Genomic DNA, 18,384 nt, shown 5'->3' with positions numbered 1-18,384 from the left:
TTTGCCTGCCAATGAAGGAGACACAGGAGACTCAGGTTCGACCCCTGGGTTGGGAAGATCCCCTGGAGGAGAAAATGGCAACCCACTCCAGCATTCTTGCTTGGAAAATGCCACAGACAGAGGAGCCTGGTGGGCTACAGACCATGGTGTCGCAGAGTCGGACACAACTGAGCGTGCACACACACAAGGGGCAAGACTACATTCCCTTGTCCCCGTCAGGGTGGCCTCCAGAGTCCCAGTCATTCCCCACGTACCAAGTGCCCAAGGCCCTCATGAGGCCTGGAGTCCCTGCAGGGTCCCCCTAGGGCATGAGCCCCTGGCACCCCATGCTGGTGGGTAGAAGCATGAGTGGGCTATGGGCCTCGCCTGGCAGAGTACTTGGCTGTGCAGGGAGACCCTGGCACCATCCCTCTGGGGGAAACATGTTCTGGAAGAGATGGTCGCACAGGCTGCACATCTGCCCAGGACAAAAGCTTCTCCCTGACTGTTCCCTTCAAGGTCAGTCTCACTGTTGGAGTGTCTCCTGTGTGTCAGGTGTCTACCAATAAGATGAGGGCGTCTTGCTGCTCCCACACGTGCCCTGGTCTGGGGTTTGGAGAAAGCCAGAAGGTGGGCCCAAAGTAAGGAGTCACCTGTCACAGCCTCGGAGGAGGCACAGGGATCCAGACGAGCTTTGCAACAAGCTTTGTGCTACCCCGTGAAGAACACACTGGGTTTCAGCCAGCAGGTCTGTGAACCTTGATTCCAACCACCAAAGGCCAGAGGTGGGGAAGTATGGCAGAGCCACACAGGCCCGAGAAGGGGTGCGATGTGGGGAGAATGCTATGAGGTCTTTGGTATCCTGCAGGAAGTGACACCTGGGGAAACCCTTGCAAGTGTGAGCAGACCTAAGCAGAGCAAGACAGAAGAAGAGCCTGCAGCTGGTGGTGAGGATGTGAGGGGTCCAAGACCTCTTTCTTGGCCTCAGGGGCAAGTCTTTATGGTCTAGTACATTAAGAGTTGAGGGTGAGATTTCCCTGGTGGTCCAGTGGGTTAAGAATCCGCCTGCCAAAGCAGGGGACGTGGGTTTAGTCCCTGGTCTGGGGAGATTCCACGTACTGTGGGGCAACTTAGCCTGTGTGCCACAACTACTGAGGCTGTGCTCTAGAGCTCAAGAGTCACAACTACAGAGCCCGCACATCTAGAGCCTGTGCTGTGCAATGAGAAGCCACTGGAATAAGAAGCCCTCACTTGCCACAACTAGAGAAAAACCCACACAGCAATGAAGGCCCAGCGCAATCAAAAATAAAGAAAAATTAAAAAAAGAAAAGAGTTGAGGGCTTTAGAAGTCTCTCCCTGGGTATATTAAGGACTTATAGTCTGTGAGACTCAGGCTACACTCAGTGCAGGGGGACACACCTTGCCCTTATAGAACACAGACAGGATGATAAGACAGCCACATGCAACCCTGCAAAGTAGGTGGCAAGGTCCTGTGGGATTCTGAGGGAATTAAGAGTCTGGGAGAGAGAGCTGCTGACACCTTGATGTCTCCTGGCTTTGGGGGCCTCCTGGGTTGGCTTCCATCATTCATTCAGTGGCCATGAATCCCCCTGAGGACAGGCAACCTGTCTCTCACTCATCCTTCTTTCAGTTCACCTGATCCCTCTGACCTGCCTGGCAGGGTAGGTCCCCATTCCTGGCTTTACACTTGAGAAGGTAAATCCAGAATTTCAAAGTAGAAATTGGATCCCTTCAATTTCCTGTCTGCCTTTTATCACCTTTTTCTCCGGGAATTTTGGGAATTTTGAAGAGCCGTGAGAACTTACAGAAAGTGCAGGAGCAGACATGGACCGGTGACCTGAATTCCAGGTAGATGCTGATGAAACAGGAAAGGAAAGGTACAATCCCTACATCAACTATTAATTCAACAGATGTTTACCCCTCACCCACTCTGAGCTAGACGCGTTCCAGGGACAGCCTGAGTCCTTGTGAGGTCTCGGGATGTTGGGTGAAGACAGATCACACTACAGAAAGGATGTTCGAAGTGGCAGACAGACCTAAGTTTTGAATCCTGGACAAGCCCTTCACCTCCGGGAGCATATAGTTCTTCTGTGAACCAGGCCAACGTTCCTGGCAGGGCTGAGGCCCGCTCTGGTTATGGAGGCAGTGCATTTAGAGTCTGACAGACGGCATTAGAAATACCGTGAGAATCTTCTCCGTTATGTGTGGGACCTCTGATCCGCACCTGCGGCCTGGACACGTGGCCTTTGAAATGTCCTGCACACAAGGCACTGCTGCTGCTGCTGCTAAGTCGCTTCAGTCGTGTCCGACTCTGTGCGACTCCACAGACGGCAGCCCACCAGGCTTCCCCGTCTCCGGGATTCTCCAGGCAAGAATACTGGAGTGGGTTGCCATTTCCTTCTCCAATGCATGAGAAGGAAAAAGTGAGAGTGAAAGTGAAGTCGTTTCCGACTGTTAGCGATCCCATGGTCTGCAGCCTATCAGGCTCCTCCGTCCATGGGATTTTCCAGGCAAGAGTACTGGAGTGGAGTACCATTGCCTCCTCCGACACAAGGCACCGGAGAGTATTTGAGCAGGACCGCCAAGCCCCGCCTCGAAGGGGGCGTGGCCGGCCGGGAGCGCGCTCCTGGACTAGTCCCGCGAGACCTCACCCACCGGGCGCGGCGCGCGTTGCCCAGGCGACCACGCCTGGGCGCGCAGGCGCAGTGCAGGCGTGCCCCGCCCCCGCCCCCGCCGCCGCCGCGCCTTCCCCTTTAAGCCCCAGCCGGTCGCGTCGCCGCTTCATGAATGGAGCCCACGTGACCAAACATCATGTGACGTCTGTGGAGCGGCGGCGGCGGTGGCTGTGGCGGCGGTGGCGGCGGAGAATCCCGAGCCCCGAGCCTGGTCCAGCCCGGCCTTCCCAGCGCGCTCGGCGCGGCCCGCGCAAGCGGCGAGCCCCCACTCTTGGCCCGGAGTACTCGCTCGGCCAGCCCAGCGCGGCCTCGGAGTGCCCGCCCCGCCCCGCCCCGGCCTCGGCCCGCCGGGCCCGCAGTGTGGTGGGTGAGTGCGGCGGCGGCCCGGCCAGGGCCGGACGGAGGGTGGCCGGGGATTCCAAGCCGGGGACGGGTGCTCGCGGGGCTGCGGCTCCTCCCGGCGGCGCGGGCCAGGTACTTCGGTCTTTGGGTCTGTCTGTTCCTTGCTGGCGGCCCGTGCCTCGATTTCCCCACCGGTCAGGAGCGGTTCCTGGCCCCTGAGCCGGAGGTGCTGGGGTGGGCGCAGGGGCTCTCAGGGGCAGGGCGGGGCGTGTTCTGGGCTGGCTAAAGAAAACCGGGGCGTCCTGAAGGGAGGGGAGGCCGGGGTGGCGGGAGGAAAGGGTGGGGTCGAGCAGGGCGCCCAGGGCTCTGCGGAAGAGCTCGGCGGCCCCGGCCTGAGCTGCTGATTCATCAGGTGTCTGTGTCAAGGCTTCCCTGGCGCGGGGTCTTTGGCAGGCTGGGGGGAGGAGGCGGCACATTGCGGGGAGCTAGGAAGACCCTGCCCGCGCCGGCTTCACTCCGTCACACGCGTGCCAGAGCCCAGAGGGAGACTTGCTGAGTCATCAGCATGAGGTCACTAGATGCTCGTCCTAATGCCTGGGGGGATTTGAGCTAGGGGCCTGAGAGGCCGGGAAACGATGGGTGAGAGGGAAACCGTGGGAAGTGAGAAGGGACCAGGCCCCAGGCTGGGGCGCCTGCTTAAGTTTGGACTGATACGTGAGTGTAGGATAGGAGGGTGAGGAGTAAACGGAGCGGTCACCGTACAGGTTATCCCAGGGTAGAGGGTGAAGCCCCTGGTCTGTCCATCCCCTCCCAGGCGGGCTTTTCTCAGGCTGCTGGTCCCTGACCCGCCTCTGGGACAGTTCCCCAAACTGGGAAATAGTTCTGAGAAGAGGGGAGGAGCTTAGGGGGGGCCGTCCTAGCGGGCTGGGAAGTAGGGTTTCCCTATGACTGGTGTGGTTGGCCAGGCCTGGCTGTCTCAGGTGGCATGAGGCAGTGGGAGAGGGAGGGGTGCCTGTACTTGAGACCTCGGTGACAGTGACAGTGGACAGTTCAGGGGGCAAGTCGGTGCAGCTCTACCAGGAAATTGCAAAGGAGAGGAAGCAGAAGGACTTAGACTTCAGGGGAGTGAGGTGTCTGGTGAGCAGGCTTTGGCTTTCTTCACAGCCTGGCCTTGGGGTCTGAGTGGTGGTAACTTTGAGGATGCCTAACCTTCAGGGCATAAGAAGTGGACTGGTGTGGATGACAGGAGTTGACGAATCCCAGTCACCCCAGAGTGGTTCCACTTGAGGTTGGAGCTCAGTACTGTGCAGGTTAGCGAAGAATGTGGCCCTGCTGGGCGTCAGGCCAGTGGTAGGGACCCCTGGGGAGTAACAACCTGAGGGTGGTGTGGCCTGAGCTACTTTTCCTGGGTGTATGAGTGGTTCCTGGTCTTCAGGGTTAAAGGAGCATTCCGTCTAGACCAGAGCTGAATGCTCTTGCCCAGGGGTTCATGGCTAGCCAAGGCTGACCTTGTGGTTTGTCCTCCTTCCTCTCCAATCCTGGGCTTATAGAAGCCAGGTATTTTAACACTTAAGCTGATCTTTTGGCTGGAATTCTATGCCCCAGGAACATGTAGATTCTTCTCAGCTACTTATGCTCTGGTGGAAATTAAGTTTTAGACTTTTTACAAAGGGTTTCTGGAGAAGGTTGGTCTAAAGGGCAGGGTGGGAGTGCAGTGGGCTAGGTGAGGGTGCCAGAGTAACCAAGGCCACACCTGCCAGGGCAGTTTGGCCACTGGTGTTTGCGATCAGAAGGAGCAGGGGCAGACTGGCCTTCTGTCTGCTGTCCACACCTGGGGAAGAGGATGGAGCCCTCTCCACTTTCCGGCTGGCTCTAGGCTTGAATGAGTGGCCCTGGGTACCTTGGTGGATTCCTGCCCTTGGAACCACCCATGCCTTTTCCACAAGGTGTGTTCAGCCTTAGCGGAAGCAGAGACAAGAGGCAGGGTAAAGGTTCTCCTTGATCTAGCCTCTGAAATCCCCTCCCTCTGGTTTCTTGTGGTGCCCTGAGCCATCAGTCCCAGCCCATGCCCAAAAGCTGTCTCCGTCCCAGCAGTGTGAGTCCACAGGTAGCCAGGCCGGGAGGTCGGAAGCCCCTGCTTTGTTGAGACGCGCCCCTCCCCCTCAGGAGCAGCGCACAGGCACACCTTTGATTAGGAGGCGATTGGCTACACTTGTGCTGAGTTCAGGGCTTCTGTGGAGGGTGAAATCTGCCGAGGAGGCACTTTTCAGCTCCCAGCCGCCACGCTCGGCACTTTTCTGTGTGATCTCTTCAGGAAGTCACCGTGTGCTCAGCATTTGGGGGTGGGGGGTTGGAGGGAGGATGGCGCGTGGGAAAAGCTGGTGCCAGGGCTTTTCCTTCGCACTGACAGTGGCAGGACCAACTCAGTGATCCTGGACCCAGACTCAGGGCTGGGAGAGCCCTTCTGGCTCCACCTGGAGGACCTGGCTCCTGCGGTAGGCATGGGGCCCTGAAGACCTTGTGACCTCCAGCTCCTCTGCTCTGGAAGAGCAATGGCACCATAGCCTCTCCAGGAGGGCACCACAGTCCTGGTTAGGGCTCCATTTACCTCCCTGCATCTAACCCGGAAGGTCACGGAGGGAGCAAGAGGACAGAGGTGGTCCAGCTGAGCCAGGAATCCAGGACTCAGTGGGGAGAAATGTCCTCTGCAGGGCTGCAGAAAGTGAGGGCAGGATGCAGAAAAGATGACCAAGTGGGTGGATGAGGGGGCCCTCTGGGTTTTGTTCCCTGCCCTGTGGGTGGGGCCCCCAAACAGGGAGCCAGAGAACAGTCACTGGCCAGAAAGGGCTGAGCAGGCCCCTAGGGGGTCAGTTGTGGGCACTCTTGTGAAATACCCTGGATGGGGTGGGGCAGGGGCACAAAAAGCTGCAACCAAAGCCACAGGATGGTTACTCCATCGGCAGCAGAGGTGGACAGAGAGGGCGGAGGGGCACAGGGCTGGGCTCCCCTGGCAGGAGTGTCTGTCGCCAGGAGGGTGGGGAGCTCCCACCAATGCTAAAGACAAAATCAGAGCGGCTTGGACAACTCCGCTTGCTACTCTTCAAAGTGAGCAGTCTAGGAGAATTGGCCGTCTCCCGCATCCTCCCCTCTGCTCCCCTCCCCAGTGGGGACAGCCCACGGAGCCTTCACGGGAGCAGGGCTTTGTCCCAGGCGACTTAGGAGAGGTAGAACCCTGGCCCTGACCGTCACCTGCTGTTGGCCAGGCTGGCCTTCACCGCCCCAGCAGCTTGCTGCTGCCAGTCCCCGGGGGCTGTGTTGGCTGGCAGCCTCAGGGAGTGCCAGGCCGGTGAGAGAGCAGAGAGCGGGAGCGATGTGCTGAGTCAGCATGACTCGCCAGGATCAGCCGTGCTCTGGGGCGCGCTGGGGTTATTTTTAAAGCTCCCGGCTTCCTTCTAGGCTGGCCCCTCCCTCATCCTTCTAATCTCTCCCCCACCACCCCTGGCCCCTTTTCTTGCCTCTGCCTCCCTAATAGCCCTTCAGTTCCCCTTCCCCCATCAGACCCTCCTATCCTCCCACCTGGTTCTCTAGGGGCAGGGTGGACAGGGAGCAGCCCAGCTCGGGAGAGGCCAGGTATCAAAGGGAAGGGGCAGGCAAGGGGTAAGGCTGGGGGGGCTGGGTGTCTTCCCCTGGGTAGACAGAGGGTGTCAGGGGGGCTTAAGGCTCTGTGTGGATTGGGGAGGGAAAGGGAGTGGTCTCCAGGGTCCTGACCTTCGCTCCCTGTCTCGCAGAGTGCCTGCTTGCTGTGCCCCCCGGGTTATGACGACCCCCAATAAAGGAAACAAGGCCTTGAAGGTGAGCAGATAGGGTGGGCAGCATCTCAGGGCTGGGGTGGCACAGGGGCGGATGGCCCCCACTTGGCCCGTGACCTCGTGCGCTGTGCCCTCCCCAGGTGAAGCGGGAGCCGGGAGAGAATGGCACCAGCCTGACAGATGAGGAGCTGGTGACCATGTCGGTGCGGGAGCTGAACCAGCACCTGCGGGGCCTGTCGAAGGAGGAGATCATCCAGCTGAAGCAGCGCCGGCGCACGCTCAAGAACCGTGGCTATGCCGCCAGCTGCCGTGTGAAGCGGGTGACCCAGAAGGAGGAGCTGGAAAAGCAGAAGGCGGAGCTGCAGCAGGAGGTGGAGAAGCTGGCCTCTGAGAACGCCAGCATGAAGCTGGAGCTTGATGCCCTCCGCTCCAAGTACGAGGCCCTGCAGAACTTCGCCAGGACCGTGGCCCGAAGCCCTGTGGCGCCAGCTCGGGGTCCCCTTGCTGCTGGCTTGGGGCCCCTCGTCCCCGGCAAGGTGGCTGCCACCAGCGTCATCACAATAGTAAAGTCCAAGACGGACGCCCGGTCGTAGGGACACACTTGGCCAGGCGGGTCTGCAAGGGGCCAGTAGGCGCATGGCAAATTTGGCAGCCCTGTCCCCTTCTTCCTCCCTCTTCTTCCTCTTCTCTCCTTTTCCTCCTCTCCTACCTCCTCCCTTCCCTGCAAAGCACAACCTGCACCCCAGGGGCGCTGGGCTGAGCCCCTTTGATCTCGTCTTTGTCATCGTGTGTTTTGTACGTTGGGATTGGTCAGTTTGGCGGTGACGTAGGGTCGCCCCCACCCCCTGTATACCATGGGCAGGTGGGCTTGGAGTCCAGAGTCAGCCTGTGGGAGTGGACAGAGGAAGATCAAGCGGGTTCTCTGGGGCATACGTGTCCCCAAGCACGGAGGGCTGCAGGGCAAGAGAGGCTGTTCTCACTACCGAGTGGCCCACAGGCTCTGACGGTCACCGGGTTAGCAGGAGGCCAGGAGGTTCACTCTCAGCCCAGCCCTCAGGCCTAGACGGGATTGGCTGTTCCCAAGGGCCCTGGACGGGCAGGCCACCAGTCTGGCGCTAGGGGGATGGGGCGTCGTGTGGCTGTGGGCCAGGGGCCTTGGCACTCACGCCTGACGTGTTGCACTGAACAAGACCAAATCACTGGTTGTGAGCGTGAGGGGTGTGTCCAGTGTCCTTCGATGGGTCCCGTGTCACTGTTTACATGACCTGTTTGTGTGGTTACATAGCCCTTTATTTAAAAGAGAGAAGTTCCTTTTACGAAGTTATTAAATTATATGTTTAAAAGCTAGAGAAAAAAAAAGCTGCAGAGTATTTATAAAACTGTCTTTTTAAAAAAAAAAAGCAAGAACATTTGACCATATACATGGAAAAGGGAAGAAAGTATAATAGAAACTTTGCTAGTTTAAAAAAAAGAAAAAAAAATCCTTTCTTGTAAACTTACAGACAAGTCTTTGTGGCTGTTGGAGTTTAGTTTTTATATACACAGAGTTATCAGACGTTATTTATAAAACTTAGTTTAAAAAAAAAAAGACAAAAAAAAAAAAGCCAAGCCGCGAGCGACCAGAAGGCGCGTCCTGACGTCCTCTTTGCTATCTCTTTTGCAATTGTACCGAAAGTGACTTACTCCCCTGCCCCTTCCTGCTTCCGTCTCTGGCCGGTGCTGTGGTGTCGTCCGTGCCTGGTGAGGTCTTGTGCAGCGTCACGTGCTGGTGCTTCTGGTGACCTTTGACCTGTGGGTGTCACTTCTTGTGTCTGTTCTCCTGTGTTTGTTTTTTTGGATTTGGTTGTGGTTTTGCTTCTGCTGACTTGTCAGACCCAGGCTGTCGTGCCGGCCTGTACCTGCTGCAGTGGAGCCTGGGGGTCTGCGCCACCAGCCCTGCCTCTCCTGCTTTGGCACTCACCTTGAGCCCCAGGGTGGGTGGGGGGGTCAGTTGCAGGGTTCTGCCGTACCCGGGCTGACCCTTGGCTTCGCATGTGTGTCTCAGGCTTGGGCTGATCCAGCGGCAGTGTAGGTGAAACTGGGGGCCATCCTGGGCGCCCCGCTTCCCGCCCTACTTCCTTATCCTCTGCCTCTGGCCCTGGGTGGGGGCTCGCAGAGATCAAGGAGTCACTGTGGGTGCCCACCAGGCCAGGGCCAAGCTGCCCCTGGCTGTCTTCCTTCTGGCCTCCAGTCACCGTGTCTGGGCCCCAGCCACCCATCCGAGATTTGTTCCTGTGGGTTTCAGGTGGGCCTCAGCAGGGGAAGCCCAGGGACCCACTGCCCACTCATCCCAGAGCTGTTTCCATGCTGTGGGACGGTGCTTCCCAGGCAGAGCCAGGTGGTTTCGGGGCCCACCTGGAGCAGCCCCTTCTCCTTGCCTGAAGGCCTGGGGGTCCCACTAGTGCCAGACAAGGGCTACGGTCTCCGGAGCCAGGTCCTGTCCCTTCTCTCCCCCGAACATGCTGGCAGCTCTTGGCTTTGGGCCTTCTTTCACCGCCCTTTGGGGTCTGTGTCTTCCAGGGATCCGCTGCTCAGCTTGTGGAGGTGCTTCCCCAGGGCTGAGCCCACCTTCCCGTCATGGCCACTCAGTGAGGCAGCCAGTCTGAGACTTGGCTCGGGCAGCTGCTTGTAGGCATGTGATAGGGGCTGCCTGTGGTCCCTGCCCCCTCATTCCCCAAGAGGCTGCTCCCCTGGCTCTGGCCATGTGGGGCTTGGCTACTACTTGGGGTTGCTGGTTGGCTTCTCTGGGTGCCCTGAACCCCTTGAAAAAGCACAGAAGTGGGCTGGTGGAAAGAAAAACAATGTGGCCTGGCAGGGTTTAACCTTGTGGACAGTAGAAGCTTCATCCCAGAGTTTGACGCAGCATGCCTAAACTCTGGGGAATTTGGGCTGTCAACTTCTGTTGTCTTGATGGGCTTGATCTTGACCCTAGACACTCAGAGACATTCCTGGCTATACCCAGGTTGGCCTGCAATGGAGATTTTGACCATTGACTCTGAATCACTTAGTGGCTTCCTTTGGCTCCCTGCAGTCTGGCTTTGTCTACCTAAGGTCCAGAAGAGAGTGGTTGATGTTGCTTGTAGCAGCAAGTTGGAATCACATAATAAGAATCCCTAAAGAGAGATCATGCCCTGTCCTGGACAAGGGGAGGACAGGCTCTCTGTGTCCAGGTACAGTCCCCACTTTTGTTCTGGAGGTGGGGCCTCCATCTCTGCACACTCCTGTCATGCTGTAGACCTGGAGAGAGGAGGGTTTGAGGGTGGGCATGTGCTGAACAGAATTACAGGTCCTTGGTTTGGTTTACAGATGTGTCCGGAGTTAGGCTATGCTTCCTTTTGAGGTTTTTGGATTTGGAGCGACTCTTCCTTGGATCTGGGGAGCATCTTGCTCCCCTTAAGCCAGCCTCTTGGGGCTGCTCTGCCCCTCCCCCACTTCACTTTGGTTCTTGACAGTAGACCCTGTGTCCACATGTGGCTGTTTGGTGTGTTTTTGATTCTCGTTAATTCATTTTTCCTACTGTGAGTGTGTCGTGTTCTCTTTCTCCTCAACTTTTTGACACAGCGAATTGAGGACTTTGGCCCAGGCCAAGTCTCCCAAACTTGTCCGCTAAGTAAACCATAATGTGCACCTTCCTTTACACTTTGTCCTCGCCCAGTCTTCCCTTATCCCCACATGGACACTCAGATTTCAGAGGCGAACCCTTTGGGAACAGGTCAGCTCCTGCCCAGAGTTATGGCTCCAGGGAGCCCTCCCCGTGGCTCTCGGCCACTGCTCCAGGTACCACTCACTGTGTTGGAGAAGCTGTGGCTACTGGGTGGTGTGCTGGTTTCTGCCAGGTGCCAGGTCTCCCTGGAGGCTTTTCTACTCTTGGTCCAGGCCTCCAGTTCTGGGCACAACCCTGACCATCAGCAGCAGCCTCAGTGGTCAGTGCCTGGGCCTGCAGCTCTTATCCGCTGCAGCCTACTTTGGGACAGATGGTCAAGCCCCATCGTGTCACACTGCTGCTTCCCTCTCTGGGGTGGCCGGTTGGCCAAAGCTTCCGTCCACAGCTGGGAAGCCACAGCCTGCAGCACTGTTTCCGCTCTTGGATCTTGTAAGTTACTTTTTTAGGCTGTGGTTTGGTGAAAGCAACCAACACATTAACGATTTTTTCCCCCAGAAGCCACCGAATAATTCTTTCTGGCAGGTTTTTGCCTTCCTGTTAGCTGTCTGGTTTTGAAGCTGATGGGAAGAGGCAAGGGTGTGCCCTGGAGACTGGTAGCTTGTCTTGCTCTGGTCTGTGTCCTGAGCATGCGCTGTACTTGTTGGACCAGTCACACACATTTCCACCCCACCCTGGAGCAGCAGCCTTGGTACGTGAGTGTCCCTCCAGTTTGAGCTGGAGTGTTAGGAGAGCCGTCCCTAATGACCTGTGAAGGGGGACCCCTCTAACAACCTTGTGTCCCAGCCCCACCCTCTCCACATCCCCTCAAACTGCTAGTCCCTGAAGCCTTTAACCAAACGGGAGTGGGTACAGAAAACCTTCTCCTGGCATCTTAGGGCGGCAGGATAAGGGCTGTCCAGTGTGTCCAGCTCTGCTGCTCTCCTGGCGCTGAGAAGGTGGGCTGAGCAGAGTTGACCAGATCCTACCTGCCCTGCCTAAGGTTAAAGACAGGAGGTGGGGGGAGGCCGGGGGTACGCTGGGATCTGCCGGGGCGGGCGGGGGTTGTTGAAGATCCAGGTGGGGAAGGGCCTCACTGGGGCACCCTGGCTGACCTGGGCAGCCGCGGCCTGGTGCCCTCCCTGCCCTGTGCAGTATTTATTGCTAAATTATTGTCCAGGAGGGGCGGCACTGGGCCAGGCCCCGGGTATTTATTGCTGTACATAGTGTATGTTTGTGATATATAAGGTTTTCTTTATTTTGTATATGATCAATAAACACCTTTTAAAGAGACTGGCAGGTGTTTCCTTGGGGCAACGCGCGGGCGGGGCGGAAGGGCGGGGCGTGTCTTGTGCGCATGCGCTGGTGCGTGGCCTGCCGGGAGGCGGAAGCGGAAGCGCGAGTCTCCTCAGGAGCGATGGCTGCCGGGGGTCTGAGCCGGTCCGAGCGCAAGGCAGCGGAGCGGGTCCGGAGGTTGCGAGAGGAGCAACAGAGAGAGCGCCTCCGCCAGGTACGCCGCCGCCCGCCCCGCGCCGCGTCCCTAGCCCGCGCCGCCCTCACCGCCCGCCCCGCGCCTGCAGGTGTCGCGCATCCTGAGGAAGGCGGCGACCGAGCGCAGCGCCGAGGAGGGCCGGCTCCTGGCCGAGAGCGAGGACCTGGTGACCGAGCTGCAGGGCCGGAGCAGGCGGCGCGAGGGCCTGAAGCGGCGGCAGGAGGAGGCAAGTCTCGGGCGCGGGCAGGCTGGGCGGGCGCGCGGGCGGGCGGGCCGGAGCCGGCTCACGACCGGCTTCGGTGTCTTGGCAGGTGTGCGATGACCCGGAGGAGCTGCAGAGGAAAGTCCGGGAGCTGGCCAGCGCCGTCCGCAATGCCAAATACCTGGTCATCTACACAGGCGCAGGGATCAGCACGGTAGGGACCCGAGGCGGGGACGATTGCTCCCTGGATCGGCTCCCAGGTCCTGGGAAACACGGACTGCTGGGGCTTGGGCAGGCGGGGGGCGCCCCCTTCTGGGTGTCTGACTCCAGCACCGAGCGCGGTATTCCGTTAAGCAATGGTACCGATTTGCAAAACCTTTCTGTAAAAGCACCTCCTGAGCGTCTTTACTTTTTAGAAAAACTCGAAATGACTCCATTTGGAACTTCGTTAAATGGATAGAAGTTTTTAAATATTTGAAGTTTGCATTATACCCAGTTAGAGACAGGAAAGGAAGAGTGATAAAAACAGGACTTGATAGTTTGGTGCTTGTCGGAAGATTATGTGGGCAGAGGTAAGCCCCGAACTACTTTCTCATTCCCCATTCATTCTGAAGGATGAAGTAAGGTAAGTAGAACACAAGGCAGTACGGATTAGAGTGCACTAGATAAGGAAGGGACGTGCTATGGTTTTTGGTAAGTTTTATAGAGAAGCTACCTGGGCAGTTGAATGTGACTAGCTTGGATAGTGTGGATAGCACGTGCTTTAATTGCTGGGTGCAAGTTGAGTGTGACCTGCATGTAAGCCCAGCAGAGGTGAATAAGCGAGGATTTCCATCAAGAATCCATAGGTGATGATAGTAAGCCGTATGAGCAAATGACTAATGTGAAGCTGGCTGTGCTAGGCCCCCAGAATGCAAATCCAAATACACCCTTTGGTTTCAGTTGGGAAACCTATCTGATTGTTTTTCTGTGGGAGGTGGCATGACATTGAGTCTGGGCCTTGAAGGGTGGGTAAGATTTTACAGGCACTTGTGAAGTAAGACACTCCATGCAGGGATGACTGAAGAGGCCCAATAGCGAGAATGTGTAAGGTATGTTAACTGCTTTAACTTACCAACACCTGGAACCCTGGCACATGTGAACTCCTATCATGTGATTATGTGAAAGCAGTGACATCACTTTTTAAAGAATTGTAAGCAGCTACTAAAACCGCATGCTGTTCATTAATTTGCTCTGAGTGTTACTGTTTGAGGTTCCCATTTTCCATGTGCATAAGAACTACTGGTCAGGGTGGGCATTTTTCTGAGCTTAAGCAGCCTAGAAGAGACAGGGCTCCCCACCAGGAAGGTCACTCACAGCCTGGGGAACCACAGGATACCATGATCCTGTCACACTCTGTTTTCTTCTCTCGGGGTAGCTCTGTTTCAGTGGATTGGAAACTTGGGAAATTCAGTAACATTTATCTTGTCTGAAGAGGTTGGCCTTTGTGAAGGTAGGCCAAGAACCATTTACAGCATCAGGATGTGAGAACTTGGAGGGTGGAGTGTTCCACTTATGGGTTCACTGTTTGCTAAACCTTGAGTACTGACTAGACCCTGGGGACACACTGATGAGCCTGATCAGTCTTCCCCCTCAGTATGAGGACAGACCTGTCCACAGAGCCCAGGCTGGACTACATGGTAAAGAGGCCCTCAGCGTGGACAAGGTTCCTTGGAGCTTAGAAGGATGAGCTGGTACAGGTAGGGGCAGAGTCCTAGTGGAGCGCAGAAGCCACTAGGGGTGCACTCCATTTGAGTGTATGTTAGACCAGGAAATGCTCAGCCTGTAGAAGGAAACGACCAGTTTGTGGGCCAGCCTGGGAAGTACTGAGAGAAATTCTTGGGAATTCTATCAGTGCCTCCAGTGATTTTTTCACTGGGCTTATCTCCTTCTGAACCTGCAGGCAGCCTCTATCCCAGATTACCGGGGCCCTAATGGAGTGTGGACGCTGCTTCAGAAAGGAAGAAGTGTTAGGTGAGCAACCTAGCACAGCATTCCTACCTGGTTGAACAGGGGCACATGCACCTGTTCTTGCAACTCCCCTCACCTTTGCTTCCCTTCCATATGGCAGTGCTGCTGACCTGAGTGAGGCTGAGCCAACCCTCACACACATGAGCATCGCCCGCTTACATGAGCAGAAGCTGGTAAGAGTCCAGGGTGGCTAGTGTCCAGCCACCCTTCAGTATACCCCTTAGATAACAAAGGCTGCAGATGCTCAAGTCCCTTGTATAAAAAGGACGTGGTGTTTGTGTGTAACTTGTGCATCCTCCCCTATACTGTAAACCATCTATGAGTTACTTATAAAACTTAATATAATGTCAGTATATTTAACTGGTATAAATGCAATATAAATGCTGTACAGATTCTTGCCAGTATGTGGCCAATTCAAGTTTTGCTTCTTGGAACTTTCTGGATTTCTTTCCCCCGAATATTGCCCCCCGCCCCGGATATTTTTGATTTTTGGTTGGTTGAATCTGCAGATGTAGAACCCTCGGATATAGAGGGCTGATTGTGCCAACTGGGTCCATGACTAGGACCCGGAGGGCCACTTTGATGCCCAGGTGACAGTTGCATACTACCTCTATCAGCTGGTGGTACCCCTGATGAGTGCCCACCAAGCAGTTTAGATTCTGGCTTGAGCTGTCATCTATTCCTCCTGTATTTCCACTCCGAGAGTAGAAGGCAGCCTCTTTGCTGAATCATCACACAGAAAGTCCACCTAGGCCCAGAGCTTGCGAGGGTAGCCCCTTCCCCTTGTGTTTCTCTTGCATTTTTCCACAGACCTCAGGAACCACCTAGATAACAGGGCAAACTAGTAAGAAGTCTCTGGAGATCCTCCACTAAACACCTGTAGCCGAGTGGGGGAGGGGTCGAACCTCTAGGGCTTCAAGGACCTAAAGCATCAGTCTAGGTCCCAAGCCCCTTTTCAGCCAAGAGAAGGTTGTGCAAAGATTTGCCCTCCTGGGGGTTCCTAGTGCTTCTGAGTCGTTGGGGGTGGGCCTGGTGCTCTCATCAGAGCCTCCTGGGTCCTGCTGGGACCAGCCTGCTGCTCTGGGTTCGCCTTCGGTGCTTTGTGCAGGGCTGGAGTTGCTGCTGGGCTGGGGGCTCTGGGACCAGCAGGGTTTGGGATGCTTTCACACCTGAGTCTGCCCCCACTTCCTGCTGCTCGTGCCCCTTCAGGTGCAGCATGTAGTGTCTCAGAACTGCGACGGGCTCCACCTGCGAAGCGGGCTGCCTCGCTCAGCCATGTCGGAGCTCCACGGGAACATGTACATTGAAGTGAGCGATCCCTTGGGGACTCGGGCCTGGGCAGGCCAGCGGCTCCCACTCACGGACCCTACTCTCCTCAGGTCTGCACGGCCTGCACTCCCAATAGGGAGTATGTGCGGGTGTTTGATGTGACGGAGCGCACTGCCCTGCACCGGCACCAGACCGGCCGCACCTGCCACAAGTGTGGAGGCCAACTCAGGGACACCATCGTGCACTTTGGGGAGAGGGGGACGCTGGGGCAGCCTCTGAATTGGGAGGCAGCCACCCAGGCTGCCAGCAAAGCAGACACAATCCTGTGTTTAGGCTCCAGCTTAAAGGTATGCAAATAGCACCGTGGATGGGAACAGGGGTGGACCTGCCTGCAGCTGGTCAGCTCAACCTTAGACCCATCTTCCTGTAGCCTCCTCCTCTGGGGTGTGTGTGGTCTGTCCATCTGTCCATTCCCGCAGGTTCTAAAGAAGTATCCACACCTCTGGTGTATGACCAAGCCCCCCAGCCGGCGGCCCAAGCTCTACATTGTGAACTTGCAGGTAACTCAGGTGCTCGGAGCCGCCTCCTCAGACCTGGGCCTTAGAACAGGAGAGCCAGCCATCCTTGGGACATCTGTGTCCCACAGTCAAGCACCTTGGAGGTCTGGCTGAGCAGGGTCCGAGGCCAGCAGGCTGTTGGGAAGGAGTGAGGTGCTGTCCTCACTCACCTTCTCCTGTCCCCAGTGGACCCCGAAGGATGACTGGGCTGCCCTGAAGCTGCACGGCAAGTGTGATGACGTCATGCAGCTCCTCATGGACGAGCTGGGCCTGGAGATCCCCCGCTACAGCAGGTGAGGGGCACAGGCGCATCCCCACTTCCCTGCCCCTGTGTGGATGGGCTGTGTCTGTCGTCTTCTGTGAGCTGAGCGTAGAGAAAGCTCTGAGGTGTGGCAGCTGGCATCTGAGGCGTGACTGCGGCATGGTGGCCTCTGCAGGGCCCAGCCCAGCATTGGCTGAGATGTCCTGGCTGGTGTGATTCCTGCGGGGAGAGGGAATCTGCCAGGGTATGCCTGGATGTCCCCCCTTCCCCTCAGGCAGCCTGGACGGGAAGGTGCCTTGAAGGGATGTGCTCTCAGCAACTCTGCTCTTCAGGATCTGGGTGCACTTGGCTTGGGGAACTGGAATACTTTGGGGAAACTTAAACAAATTGTGCCTTAATACATAATTTGTGATAATTTAGACGTGGTGTGTGTATTGAGTAAAAAGTTTACACTTTCTTTCTCTGTGAATTTCCAGGGTCTTATAGGGGAAATCAATAACTTCTTTTAATCAAAGGGTTCAAGAATTAAGGATCCCTTCACCTTCTGGGCCTGGCAATTCTTGTATGTTATGTTTGTGGTGTTCTGTAATGTGGGCCTATTGTGTACTGTACTTTTTTTTTTTCACATTAACTTAGCTCATTTTCTTTATCAGTGCTTATCTGTATCTTAAGTTTATAATATGTGGTTCTACATCTCAGACACATGATCTCGTCACGGTGTAGTGTTTAGGCCACGCCTCCCTAGTCAGCTTTCCTCCTGTCAAGTCCTGCCTTCTGGGAAGGGGAAGAGGGTCTGGTCTGCCTGTCCCTGGCCATATGAGTGAAAGGTGGGGCCCAGGGTTGGCTAGTGACTTATCCTTCCTGGAGCTAGTGCCTCCCCACTCCCTTTGTGCACAGCCCCCTCAATCACCAACGAGGAGAGTTATGCAGAGGCCAGGCTAGTCTGGGTCCTGGGCTTTGAGTTATTCAGGGAACTTACCCCTCTCACAGATGTTCTGGAGCTACCACTGAGCACAGCACAGCCACAATTAAGACACGGGAGGGATGCAGGGTGACCTCAGTCAGCTTTCCCGTCCTGGGGCGGGTTGTGATTGTGAGGGGCTCCCTGGCACACCTAACCCAGCTTTCCCTTTCCGTAGGTGGCAGGACCCCATCTTCTCCCTGGCGACTCCCCTGCGTGCTGGTGAAGAAGGCAGCCACAGTCGCAAGTCACTGTGCAGAAGCCGAGAGGAACCTGGGCCTGGGGACCGGGGTGCACCACTTAGCTCAGCCCCCATCCTAGGTGGCTGGTTTGGCAGGGGTTGCACCAAACGCACAAAAAGGAAGAAAGTAACGTAACCTGGTGCTTGAACAAGGACAATGATGGCACTTTGCAAATGGCTGGGACTCTTGTTCAGGGCCAGGTGGCACCATTAATGCCAGGACTGCCTCCTGAGAATTCTCTGGGGGTGACATTTTCACCCTGACATGTTTAGCCATTTGTCCTCGTGGGAAGCCCCCTTGCACTGCTGTGGTTGCCCCCTGCATGGGCCTAATGATGGAACATGCCTCGCTCAAGCGGCCTCTTCCTAAAGAGGTGGCAGTCACACCCTCTGTGAGAACAGAACTCCGGTTATTTCACACCTGGCCAGCTAAGAGGAAGCACAAGGCTGCCTTACCTCATTCACCAGGCCAGTCTCAGGGGCCTCAACCCAATTTCTACTACTTCTTACTGAAAATGTTAAGTTTATAGAAGCCTTTTTCTGTATTGAGTATGCTGCAAAGGGGTGATTTTTGAGCCTTGGCTTTCAGCAGGCCTTTTTATTGTTATTAAACATCTCTGCACTGTCTTCCCCGTGTCAGCGACTACCTTCTTGAAGCAGTGGGTGGGAGCAAGCGCCTGGCGAGACTCCTGAAGGGGCGGGTGCGCCCCACGTGGTCCTGCCCCGCCCCTCTGCCAGGTGGGCGCTAAGGGATGCTGGACACAGATCATTGGCCGGGAGCGGAGGGGCGGAACTCGGCTCGAGCGGGGTTCACCATTGGCCGCGTGTGTGGTGAGGGGGAGGGGCTCCGCGCGGGGGCGGGGCGACGCTCGCCATTGGCCGCGA

General features: G+C 56.6%; 2 protein-coding genes across 8 annotated transcripts; both read left to right on the top strand.

The window, feature by feature from the left end:
• Positions 1–3,368: 3,368 nt before the first annotated feature.
• MAFG (MAF bZIP transcription factor G) lies at positions 3,369–7,596 on the top strand. Its single transcript, XM_081576352.1, has 3 exons — positions 3,369–3,587; positions 6,806–6,869; positions 6,967–7,596. The coding sequence occupies exons 1-3, from the start codon at positions 3,583–3,585 to the stop codon at positions 7,417–7,419; spliced, it is 522 nt and encodes a 173-aa protein (XP_081432478.1). The 5' UTR covers positions 3,369–3,582; the 3' UTR covers positions 7,420–7,596.
• Positions 7,597–11,905: 4,309 nt separating this feature from the next.
• On the top strand, positions 11,906–18,126 carry SIRT7 (sirtuin 7). Of its 7 annotated transcripts, none has more exons than XM_081576349.1 (11): positions 11,906–12,015; positions 12,107–12,223; positions 12,309–12,413; positions 14,142–14,212; positions 14,310–14,382; positions 15,419–15,517; positions 15,589–15,825; positions 15,958–16,038; positions 16,222–16,328; positions 16,774–16,859; positions 17,437–18,126. In XM_081576349.1, the coding sequence occupies exons 1-10, from the start codon at positions 11,923–11,925 to the stop codon at positions 16,781–16,783; spliced, it is 993 nt and encodes a 330-aa protein (XP_081432475.1). In that variant the 5' UTR covers positions 11,906–11,922; the 3' UTR covers positions 16,784–16,859; positions 17,437–18,126. The 7 variants fall into 7 exon arrangements, with proteins under 7 accessions (XP_081432475.1, XP_081432474.1, XP_081432477.1 ...); XM_081576348.1 differs by having other exon boundaries at positions 12,086–12,223; XM_081576351.1 differs by having other exon boundaries at positions 12,086–12,223; positions 15,909–16,038.
• The last annotated feature ends 258 nt before the right edge of the window (positions 18,127–18,384 follow it).

Source organism: Giraffa tippelskirchi, chromosome 3 (assembly GCF_054371585.1).
Source record: "Giraffa tippelskirchi isolate mGirTip1 chromosome 3, T2T-mGirTip1v1.2.pri, whole genome shotgun sequence".
NCBI classification, from domain to species: domain Eukaryota; kingdom Metazoa; phylum Chordata; class Mammalia; order Artiodactyla; family Giraffidae; genus Giraffa; species Giraffa tippelskirchi.
This window is presented reverse-complemented; position numbering and strand designations above follow the sequence as displayed.